The following is a 12,447-nucleotide window of genomic DNA, read 5'->3' as shown; positions in this document are numbered from 1 at the left end:
ATTAACTGTATCTCTTCTTTGACAAAAACACTTTCTTTCTTCCTAAATCTCCTTGAATCAAAGCAAGGGATTTTAAGGCTGGGCTTTTAAAAGAGAAATAAAGAGCGCACGAGACACGGAATGAGACATGGAAACTTCTCAGCGGCTGGGAAACAGGTAAGAGACCTGTTCCAGCGAAGGAAGATGTGGTTTAGGGTTCTCTGTGCAAAAGACCCCCCGCCAGTCACTTTCACTCCAGTGTGGGAGCTGCTTCTTGGGGTGTGGAAGTTAAGCCCAAGCAGAAGCTCAACCAGAATACAGTGGTACCTTGGCTCACGAACTTAATCTGTTCCAGGACTCTGGTCGTGACCCAAATTGGTCATGAGCCAAGTCCAATTCCCCCATAAGGTTCAATGTAAATAAGGTTAATTCGTTCTGTAACCATTATTTTTTAATCAGACAAATTTGAAACAAAGTGACAGAGAACAGCAAAGTGAGAAAGTGCTGTACAGAGCGGTGGAGAACACTAACCTGGGTGGGGGGGAGGTTGTTGTTTGGAGGGAGAGACACCCCCCCCCCCCCGTAAGGACGTTGGGGAGATCTCTTGCAGGGGTTTCCTCTCTCCTGTGTCTCTTAGCTGCAGGGTCAGTTTTGGTGAAAACTCTGTCCATGGTCACTTGTTTTTTCCTTGCCTGCATAACCCTCTGGAAATGAGAGACTGCGTTATGGTTCGTCAGACTCAACCCTTGGTTCGTTACACTGATGTTGGGATGGTGCTTCTCAAAGAAATCCTGGCACTCCTTCCATTTTTCCAAAATGGATTGTGTCACATCAGGGCTAACCTCCTCGCTGCCTTCCTCTTCCTCAGCGGCATCCTCCTCAGCAGGTGCCTTCTGCTGCTTGCTCTGGAGTCCAGCAAGTGCTTCTGTGGTCTGCTCCTTTATGTCTTCCCTGCAGGAATGCGACTGCGATCCTGGCCATCTCCCCACCCAGGAAGGGGTGCGGGGAGGGGGGGGAATGGCCGCAATCTTGGTTGCCACCCAACGCGGAGTTTGCGACCCAAGTCAAGATGTTCGTGAAATTTCTGTTCGTGACCCGATTTGGTTGTGAACCAAGGTGTTCATGAGCCAAGGCACCACTGTATTTATAAACAGACACTGCAAATATTAGTGATGCAAATAAACTCCAAAAGCAGCTGCTGCTTCCAGCAGAAACCAAGTCTGGACAAGCACTGTGGCCCAGGAATGTATTCTTGCTAGAGGAATGGGGAATGGGCAGGGAATGACATGTGTGTTTTTCTGCACCTGATATTTCTCCCTGCAAGTTTGGCAGTTCCCTGCCCCAAGGAATTTACCATAAAACCCATAAGCCATGGCCCAAATCTTTATTTTTAAATTCATACCCTCAGCGAGGTCTGCCAGGTACTTCCACTGTTCTCTTTTCAATGCCAGGTAAAGACCTTACATTCCCAACAATTCTTCCAGAAATTTTAACTTCAGACTGTAAGTTCTGTGTTGTGTTTTAAATCTTTGAACTGCTGGTAGGTTTTACTCTAGTTTTCACATTTATTTTACACCGGAATCTTAACTATTTTTATTTTATACTATATTTTCTATGCAATTTTATGGGTTTTTTTTAATGGCAGTGGTACATTAAATTAACATGTAATTAATAAATACACAAATGTTCCAAATACAAAATTTAACAAAAGGAAACAAATACTTGCAATCTTGTTTACAGAGCAATACATTTAACACCCCCCACCTTTTTCTGAGGATAAATGTGGAATCCATGGGCCTCACAGAGGTTTTATGCTTCTTCATAATGGCTAATTATATTTACCCATCCTTCTTATACATTTACCCATTTGTTTGTTAGTTAGATTTATAGCCTGCCTTTTTCTTTTTTAAAGATCTCAGTGTGGCCTACTTCATTCTCTTCCTGCCACTCCCCACCTTATCCCCTCAACAACAACCCTGTGAGGTAGGCAGAGAGATGCATTTTATTGAATATATGATGCTCCATGGCTGAGCGGGAACTAGAACCCAAATCTCCTGAGTCCCAGATGCATGCTCTTAACCACTAAAGCTCTCTGTGAGACATATTCACAAATGATTGGGTATAAGTTTCCTGCCTTGTATCTTAAATACCTTTACTCAGAGAAAAGTCCCATTTCAATGGGTCTACTCCCAAGAGAGTGAGCATAAAACTCCTCAGGGCTCATGCCATATTTTATGAGCATCCGTTCATTTACCTTTGCTTTCTGTTTGTACATCTGTTTTTCTGCCTTGCCTGCTTGCAGTCATGGCTTGAATTGGCTGGCTCCATTTTCTTCTGATTTTAGCCCATCAGCTTTCGTGTGAATGATCCATGAAGCTGCTTTTAAAAATCTTGCTGGATATATTCTTTTGTAAACCAACAGTTTGGCGCTGTTCTGTTCGTTTGCTATTCTTGCTGCAAAGTTCAATATTTAATTATATTTATATCCCGTTTTTCCCCCATGGTGAAACTCAAGGTGGTACATGTGGTTCCCAGGGGTCTCCCCTCCAAGCTCAGGCCAGCCTTGGACCTGCTTAGCTTCAACAAGGCAGATGCTCATGTGCTTTGGGACCATGATTCATATCAATCATTTGCAAGGGAATAAATCCATCCTCACAATTAGAATGCTTATTCACGGTATGAATATGTATAGATTGACTCATTTGTTATCCATGATTTGTCTTACTGTCATGATATGCTGCTACATTCATGACTTAACTTTGCTAAGAGGCCAGTGAAAAAAAATGCTTTGTATTTCCTTAATCTTCATAGAGATCTTTTAAGACTGATGCCGAACACCATTGCTTTGCTTTGAACCCATGGCATTTTCTTAGTGCTCTGTGGCTTTGGACCTACCTGCTGTGTGTATTTCCCTGAAAAAGGAGCCCTTTTTCAGACATAGAAACAAATGACAGCACAGAGAAACAAACCAGGAAGACAACAAAGCAGGGAAAGTCGGTGAAAGATACATGTTTTTCCTAAATACATGACCAAGTCACCAACTCTCCTGTTTTCCAAGCACAGTAGCAAAACATCTGTATTCCCGGGGGTGCTGACGGTGTCTTGCAAAGAGGCACAGCTGCTTCGCAGGCTTGCCTGCCCACTGCCCGTTCCTGCATTCGTGACCCTCACAGTGGGACCCTGGGAAGACAGATGCTGCTCACTGAATCGAATTCTCCTGGGGAAGATTGGGTTTCTGGCCCCCGTGCCAGACCTGGGGTTGCCTTACGCCTCTGCCATTCTACCTGAAGGCCAGCAGAATCAATAATTCAGCAGGGGCCCTTACCTTCCATCTCTTGCAAGGAGGCGGCGCGATGCTGTGCAGCTCCAGAGAACAAGACAGAGGGCAGCCGAAGGGGGGCCCCATGGAGAACGGGGTGTCGCAGGAGGCAGGGGGCTCCCAGACTGCACTGCAGGGGGGCTCCAAGAACGCCCCGGGAGAGAACCGTGCTGCCCCGGCGCACCCACCTGGCCCGGCCCGTGTCCGGCCCCGGCTCGTTTTCCACACCCAGCTGGCTCACGGGAGCCCCACTGGCAAGATCGAGGGGTTCACCAACGTGAAGGAGCTGTATGCCAAAATCGCTGAGGTTTTTGACATCTCCCCGACAGAGGTGAGGGCCCCGTGGACGGCTGGGTCATCTGAGGAAGGGCTGAACTGGGGTGCTAGGCAGACTCGGCTGTGCAGACGGAGAACTGAACAGGGTGCCGTCCCTCAAGACCATTTCAGTGGTGGTTGGAGCGTGGACAGCAAGGGTCAGATCCTTCTCCTCGGGGTGGACTTGGTGCTGAGTTACGTCAGAAGGCTGTGTGGTGGAGATTAAAAGGGGGGGAGAGTGAGAGAGCGGGGTGGGGAGGAGAAGAGAGAGATTGCTTTGCACATACATACCATTTTGAGCTCCTGGGAGGAAAGGGGGAACGAAAGTATCATTCAAAAATAGAAAATAAAATTAACCATGCTGGGAGAGAGGCAGCTTCATGAAGGTGGTGAAGAAGATGGATTCAGACATAGGAGGCAGCCACAAGAAAAAAAAAGGGGGGGGGAGAAAGATCTTTGCAGAATGTCAGAGTTGGGGGAGAAAAAGTCACGGGAAAGACCACGCCTCTTGCTGGATTGGGGAGTGGGCAGGAAGCCCATGTTGGGAAGTGGTTCCTGGGAACACGGGAGAACATCAGCATTGACTGAAGCTGGGTTTAGGGGAGGGAAAGTATAAAAGGGACCTGGAACAAAGGGGTCTTGTTTTGGGGGTCGTGCCTGCAGGCCTGCAAGAAACTTTTGAGAATATGCTGTCTGTGAGGGGATGGATTTGAACTGTCCAGTTTGGCCCCATCAGCACTGACACCAGTGATGCTTGAGGGTCCCAAAGAGGAGTCTTTCCCGCCCTCCCTAGAGATAGCTGCACCCTACATGCAAACCAAGGGCTGTCCCATCAAGAGAGGACACCCTGCCAACATAAGGATTGTTTTCACACGCTCAGAGGCACCCTGCGCTTGAGAAGAATGTCACGTGCAGAATCCTTACTGGAGCATGGGGAAGATTCTGGGAACACTTGAAGCGCCCCCTCCTGACAGTATTTATGTGTGTGGGGTGGAGTTGGGAATAGGGAGGCCTTTAATCAAATCCCATGTGGACAGGACCCTGATCCACCTTTAAAGGAAGTCTTGAAATAATTTCAGGTAGACAAATCCCTCCTGAGCAGTTATACTTCCTGGGTATCCTATTTATGTTTCCTGCTCCCCAAGTTTGGGCACAAACATCAACATCTGTAGAAATGTTGACATTCTGTTGCTCAGATTTTGCTTCTCAGCTCTGCAAGCCCAAGTCAGGACAGCTGCTTTCCCCTTAGCTCTCCCCTGGCTACAGAGTTAGAATTTACTCCGTAACGCCATTTGGTATTTCACACACTCAGATCCTCTTTTGCACCTTGAATACCCACAAAGTGGACATGCAGAAACTTCTGGGAGGCCAGATTGGATTGGAGGACTTCATATTTGCCCACATCCGTGGAGAGACCAAGGAAGTGGAGGTGACGAAGACGGAAGATGCTCTTGGACTGACCATCACAGATAACGGGGCTGGGTACGCCTTCATCAAGGTAGGGAAGGATCGGTTCTGTGGGGGTGCGGACAAGTGCAGGTCTTCTCAGGGCAGCCCCCACGGAGGCTCCAAAAGCAGCTCTTTGGCTAGAGGTTTCAGTGCATACAAGGAACTGCAGTATACACTATGACAACCCATTTTCCAGTATCAGCTGTCAGCCCTGGAATCCTGAGCTTGCCAAAGCCAGCTTCTGTTTTGCCTCGTTGGACCGCAGCTGGAATTGCATGCAGAAGGAGAGAGAAGGACATGAGGTGTCTCCAAACAACTATCATTCCAGACTGCTCTAGATTTTCCAGCAGTTTCTAATACCAGGCCCAGGGAGAAACTCCATTGCTCTCCAGCTAAGTTCAGAGCGAACCCAGACGCTAGAGCAAGCTGGCATGTTGATTCTGCTAATCAAGTCTGCTCATTCGGTTTTACTGTGAATTGTGAATTGTTTTTATTCTCCTGCAAAGGTTGTGAGCAGCCCAGAGAGCCTTATGGCTAATGGGGCAGCATACTAATGGAATAAACAAATACCTAAATAATGAAGACGGCCCCTGTTTTGACCCTGTGAATTCTGGCCTCAGGGAAGAGGCAGGCTGCCACATTCATTGGCCCAGAGGTGGCAAGAAAATTGGGATTTTGCCCAAACACTGACTGCCTCCCTTCCTGGATTTTGCAGCAGGAAGAGCTGGCGTGGAGCAGGGAATGACTCCCCCCTCCACATGCCAGACATTCAAACCAAGTAAGGATGTAGCAGTGTTAATTAAAGCAGGGTCTGCACTGTACCCCTCACCACAAAATGACAGCATAGCTACACAGCTGCTTTTCCCAGGCTGGATATTGTAAAAAGTCCCTCTTTCTCATTTGCTTCTCCATCCCCCATCCAAACAAGCACAGCAAAACTTAATATCCACCAGCCAACAAAGGCTATTCAGCAGCACCTTTCAATGCTTCAAAACCTCGCTTGTGAGTCAGGCATTTTGCACAGCTACAGAGATGTTTGCAATATTCTCTTGGCCCAGAGGTTAAATTAAAGCTTGCCAAAGTCTGTTTTTCTGTTTTCTGACATTTGGCAATTTCTTTGGCTTCTGTGAACAATAGACACTGTCACAGGAATTAAAGGTTTTGTGTTGCTATAAAACACAATAGAAATCTAGAATCCCTAACCACAATCTACGAACAAAACTCTCCCACTGCACCCCCTCTGGGAGACGGATTGCCTTCCCAAAGTATTCACTCTTCATTCATCACAGTCCCTTTTATGCACTTGACTCTGCCATCCGGTTCTCCCTAGATTTTGAATTTCCCATTCTTTTTGAAGTGTTAGGCTCATTCAGTAGTTTCTTCTTAGAAACACAGAAACAGCGCGAGTCAGAAGGGGTCTCCCGGGCCATCTAGTTTGACCTCCGGCTCCAGCTGGCTCTGCTCACAACATGCCCACCATGTGCATGTCCAGGCTCGCTCGCTCGCTCGCTCGCTCACTCTCTCTCTCTGACTCTGACTCTGACTCTGACTCTGACTCTGACTCTGACTCATATATGTAAAATTTCTATACCTTCCCATTGTGGAAGGTCTCTGGGCTAGTGAAATTTTTGTGCAAGACTCAGAGTTCTATTCTAGGCCCAGAATTCTTCAAATCGAAGCTTCTTTGCAACAAGCTGCAGTTTGCGCAGCTCCGGATTTTGGAGAAACAGAAACATAGAAGCAAAGCGAGTCAGAAGGGGTCTCCCGGGCCATCTAGTCTGACCCCTGGCTCCAGCCGGCTCCGCTCACGACATGCCCACCATGTGCATGTCCAGCCTATCTGTCTCTCTCTGTCTGTCTGTCTCTGTCTCTCGTTCTCACTCTCGCTCTCTCTCTGTCTCTGACTCTGTCTCATATATGTAAAATTTCTATACCTTCCCATTGTGGAAGGTCTCTGGGCTAGTGAAATTTTTGTGCAAGACTCAGAGTTCTATTCTAGGCCCAGAATTCTTCAAATCGAAGCTTCTTTGCAACAAGCTGCAGTTTGTGCAGCTCTGGATTTTGGAGAAACAGAAACATAGGAACAGAGCGAGTCAGAAGGGGTCCCCTGGGCCATCTAGTCTGACCCCCGGCTCCGCTCATGACGTGCCCTCCATGTGCATGTCCAACCTGTCCTTGAACATCCCTGCCAATGGGGCCTCCACCACCCCTTTTGCTCCCCAGAGATTGGCTTATCCTTTAAGTTACTGTGTTTCCACATTTGCTTTTTTCTCGATGACGCTCATGTATGCGTTGGTAAAACACCCAGCAAAAGAAAAGTGGTGCAATGCAGGTCACATCAATCATCTTTTTGGGTGGTGCTTTATCTGCACATCTGAAAATCCATAGCTGCACAGAACAAGATTGGTCCAGCTCTTCGTTGACTGTTCTTTGTTCAGGAACAAAGCCACCCTGTCCAAAGAAAATAATGCATTGGGAAAACGACATTTTCCTGACATTCTTTTGTGGAATGTTTGTTGCCTACCTTCACCTTAAAAGGTGACAGATTTTTCTTGCATTTTACCTGGAACAAGGGGCCCTGCACCGCTCATGGTATTTATTTCACCTCACTTCCATAAAATTCCCAGGAGGTGCCGCCAGCAAAATGCAGCAGGAAAGGTACTGGGTAGCTCTGACTTGCTCAAGTGTCCTTTTCTCCTTTTAAAAAGAAAAATAAATACTCCACCACTGAATAAGGGTGGAGTAAAAGCATCGGCAGCCCTGATTCTATCCATGGAAATTATTTTCCCCCAAGGAAAGCAACAAAATATTACACCCTCTTTTGTTAGGGCATGAGAAATATTTCCCAGAAACTTGGAGGAGGATTTTGACTTACTAGGCAGTAAAAAATTAAACCCGCCTGAAAAAAAGCGCTGATATGGCACAAGGACTGACAAAGGCGGCTGGCTTAGCCGAGGAGCTGAGGTAGTTTCATCTGCAAGACGCTGAGCACCCATAGATGGGCAGGTTTGGCCTGTGGAGGCTGCTTGTGCAGCCCAAGGTGGTCAGAGTTCCTTTTGTGGGTTCCCAAGTCCTGGCTGCCTGACCTGAAGGCATAGAAAACATAGAAAACAGAGCGAGCGAGAAGGGGTCTCCCGGGCCATCTAGTCTGACCCCCGGCTCCAGCCGGCTCTGCTCATGACATGCCCACCATGTGCACGTCCAGCCTGTCCTTGAACACCCGCACCGATGGCATCATGAGCAGGTGGGAAAAAGTATTCCCTTCTTACCCCCAACCCAGGAGATGCCCCTCTGTGTTGTTTTCCCCTCCCCGAGTTGGAGCTGGACAGAGTGTTGCAGTTGTGCAGGGCGTCAGACAAAAGCCCTTCGCTTGGGCCTTTGCTTTCCCTTCAGTGAAGGACAAGTGAGGCCGAATTTTGCAGTTTTGCCTGCCCTGCATCCTCTCCTTGTGGGGCCGGCAAAGCAGCTGTACCCGCATGAAGCTTCTCCAATGGGAGAAAAACTGTGCAGTTCGTGCAGGATGCACAGGGTAAATTACCCTTCCAACATTTCCACTGGGGACCAAACGCAACACTTCCGCAAGCTGGCCACTGGCCTTTCCCCTCCAGCCAGCTCTTCTTCTTCCTCCTCTGTGCTGAAAGCTGGGGTCAAGGCAGCAGCATAAAGGGATGTTGATACTATTGTATTACCAATCAAGACTACAGTTGTGGGGGTGGGCAGAGTAAAGTTTTGTGATGCACAGATGCACATCCATAATGTGAGACCTGGAAGTGGAGAATAGGGAGAGGGGAAAATTTGCTGGACAAACTCCAGCGATGGAAGTTGACACTTGATTTAGAAAAGTTCCAGGCACACCTGAAATTCCAGGAAAGGGGATACAGCAGGGAGTGTAATTCCAATGAAACGGGGACAGGATCCAGGAAATCCACTCCTGCTGAACCAAACTAGAACCAAACTGAACCAAAACAGAGCTGCCAGCTTGCTGACGGGGACTGGGCGTTATTCTCATACAACCCCAGTCCTCCACCAGCTTCACTGGCTTCCCATCGAAGCCCGGGCTCAATTCAAGGTACTGGTAATCACCTATAAAGCCCTTAACGGCTTGGGACCTGGATACCTAAAGGAACGCCTTCCTCCATATTTGCCCTCTCGCCTCCTGAGATCGGCAGTGGAGACCCTCCTCCAGGAGCCCTCCATGAGAGACATCAGGAGGCAAAGTACCCGGAGGAGGGCCTTCTCTGCGGTGGCACCCCGCCTGTGGAATGTGCTCCCCAGAGAGGTCCGCCTGGCGCCGTCGTTATTTGTTTTTCGGCGCCAGGCGAGGACCTTTTTATTCAAACAATATTTTAACAACGCTTAATAATATCTGTAGGTTTTAATTGTGCAGCCAGGGTGTTTCTGGGGTTTTAATTGTATTTGTATTATGTTTATTTATTTATGTGAGCCGTCCCGAGGCTATAAGCGATGCGACGGCATACAAAAACTCTAAATAAATAAATAAATAAATAAACTGCAGCTGTTTTGCGGGCCCTTGATGGTGTGGGACTGGAAGGAGGGCCTCATGCGCGGTGTCGTTTCCCTCCCAGCGCATCAAAGAAGGCAGCATCATCAACCGCATCCCAGTTGTGTGTGTCGGCGACAGCATCGAGGCCATCAACGACCAAACCATCGTGGGATGCCGCCACTACGAAGTTGCCAAGATGCTGCGGGAGATGCCGAAAGAGCAACCCTTCACCTTGCGCCTGGTGCAGCCCAAGCGAGCCTTCGGTGAGTCCGCACCAGCGTGGGGGGGAAACGGGCAGGAACCCGGTGTGGATGTCCTTGGGCAGCATCCAAGACCTCCTGTGCCATCTCTCCAAAGGCACCCAGGCTGGGGAACACCAGCAAGCCCAAGGCTGAAACACAGCCCCTGGAGCTGACCAGCCCAAATTGCACCTGGTTGCATCTGGGACCCACCTGGCCACTCAGGTGCTGACCAGAATTCCAGGCCCACATGCCTGTGTTCACAGGACCTCTTGTGAAACCTACCAAGCCAACCCCAAAGCAACCCCTGGAGGCCTGACCAGCACTAGGTGTGGTATCCATGGCTCCATGAGTGTTACCACGGCATGGCTCTCTCTCAGCAGATGATGATGATGATGATGATGATGATGATTAGAACATTTCTATGCTGCCCCTTGCTGAAGCCTCGGGGCGGCTTACAACACAATAAAATACAATACAATACAAAAATAACAACGTAAAATTAAAATTAATAATATAAAATAAATAAAAAATATAAAAGAAGTTATAAAAGAAAAGTTATAAAAGAAAAGAAGTCGCCCTGGCCAGATAAATAAGTAAATATTGTTAACAATTAAAATGACGTTTAAATAAAAAGGTCTTCACCTGGTGCCGAAAAATAAATAACGATGGTGCCAGGTGGACCTCTCTGGGGAGCACATTCCATAGATTGGGAGCCACTGCAGAGAAAGCCCCTCATACCCTCAGGGCTGGCGTCCAGGGTTGGCAGAGTCGGGCACCTGCGGAAGGGCTGCTCCCCAGCTGGGCACCATGGGCATGGCCCCTGGATTCTTCCTCCTCCCCTGGCTTCCTTTCCTCTTCCCTTGTTTACATACATCATGACTGAATCTGTCAAGGGAATGTTTCCTGCGTCAGAGATTCTCTACTCCTTCCACTGCTCAATGAGCCGGTATGCCTTGGAAATTCTGAATTACCAACCTCAGGAGCTTTGTGGTTGTTATTGTCCTACAAAAGGAACCAGTGATAAATAGAAGGGATTCTAAAATAATGTCATGGAGGACATTGTATAATTCAGGAATTCCCTAACCATAATTCCAGGGCATGTCACAGAATGACCTCATATCCCGTAAGAAATGATTTGGAGAACAGACGGCAATCTCCCAGCTGATTTGCAATTAATCATTGAGGGGTTTTTAAATTATCATTCCCCATAGCAACAACAATAACATATTGTCCTGTTTGTAAGTTAGGCTGCTGAAATGAAGAAAGGGTGGGCAAAATCAAGAGTCAGCCAGCCAAGGTTTTATTGGGTGATAAATAAAATTCGTGGAATTCTACCACTATAAAGAGCATCCAGATGATCCCTTTGTGTCTTCTCTTGGTAACCCCTCCTTGTTTTCTTTGCACTGATTCCTTCATTTTTAACCAAAACCCTGAATCTAAAATCCTGAAGTCTATTCACTAAAGGAACAGCTGAGAGGAGTTCAAACTACACTTTCTTCCCAAAGGAGTCTTTTAGGTATGTCTCAGTATGAGTCTTGGTTCAGACATACCTCCTCCATCTACTGGAAAATATGGGATTCCAGATATTCAGTTGCACTTCCTATCTTAGGTGGCAGTCCAGTGTAACCACACAAGGATAACATATACAAGGTAGAATCCAGATTTAAGCTAGATCAAACACACTGCTGGAAGTTATGCTCAGAAATCATTTCCCAAGTCCTTTTGAATGTGGGAATGTGTTTGGAATCACCTTCCTTATTTGATCAAGCATGCCTGGATTCCCTTCTCATCAATATCCTCCATGTGTATGGATCTCCAGCCAAAGAACGCTGTTTTTAAAAAGTGCTTTGTGTTATGCTGCAGTGAAGATATGGATTCTTCTCTTCTGCAGCTTGCAGCCACTTTTCACTTCTTGTCCTGCTTTCTGCATATTACTGCCTTCTATCAGTCTCCTTTGTTAACTTTTGAATGCACTAGGAAGGTTACAGAGCAATGGGCAAGAATGCAAAAATTATTTGAACTTCATGGCCGAGTGCTAAAATGGAGAGCAAAATCATGCATATCATTCTTTTCCCGTTGTTCACACTTGCAAATGAATGGACAAAACAAATGGAACAATTTTTGTAACAATTACATGTGGTTATCCCAATAGCCCTGATGCTGGGAACAATTGACAGCGGAAGAAGAAGGGGGCAGCAGAGGATGAGGGGGCTGGATGGAGTCACTGGGGCAGTGGGTGTGAGCTTGGCTGGACTCCGGGGGATGGTGGAGGACAAGAAGGCCTGGAGGAGTGTTGTCCACGGGGCCGCGATGGGTCAGATGCAACTTCACGACAATCCCGATAGATGATGATGATGATGATGATTAGAACATTTCTATGCCGCCCCTTGCCGAAGCCTCGGGGCGGCTTACAAACACAATAAAATACAATAAAATACAAAAATAACAATATAAAATTAAAATTAACAATATAAAATAAATAAAAATATAAAATATAAAAGAAGTCGCCCTGGCCAGATAAATAAGCAAATATTGTTAACAATTAAAGTGACGTTTAAATAAAAAGGTCTTCACCTGGCGCCGAAAAACAAGTAACGATGGCGCCAGGCGGACCTCTCTGGGGAGCGCATTCCATAGAT

General features: G+C 47.2%; 1 protein-coding gene across 1 annotated transcript in view; it reads left to right on the top strand.

The window, feature by feature from the left end:
* The first annotated feature begins 3,332 nt into the window (after positions 1–3,332).
* The window catches only part of GIPC3 (GIPC PDZ domain containing family member 3), a 12,601-nt gene continuing 3,486 nt past the window's right edge, over positions 3,333–12,447 (top strand). The window contains exons 1-3 of the mRNA XM_044453436.1: positions 3,333–3,629; positions 4,926–5,111; positions 9,649–9,829. Coding sequence (XP_044309371.1) covers positions 3,333–3,629; positions 4,926–5,111; positions 9,649–9,829 — 664 coding nt within the window. The remainder of the gene's footprint in view (positions 3,630–4,925; positions 5,112–9,648; positions 9,830–12,447) is intronic.

The sequence above is a fragment of the Varanus komodoensis genome, unplaced genomic scaffold (assembly GCF_004798865.1).
Source record: "Varanus komodoensis strain SLA01 unplaced genomic scaffold, ASM479886v1 scaffold79, whole genome shotgun sequence".
Lineage (NCBI taxonomy): Eukaryota > Metazoa > Chordata > Lepidosauria > Squamata > Varanidae > Varanus > Varanus komodoensis.
Note: the sequence above shows the minus strand (reverse complement) of the source record. Positions and strands in the feature narration are given on the sequence as shown.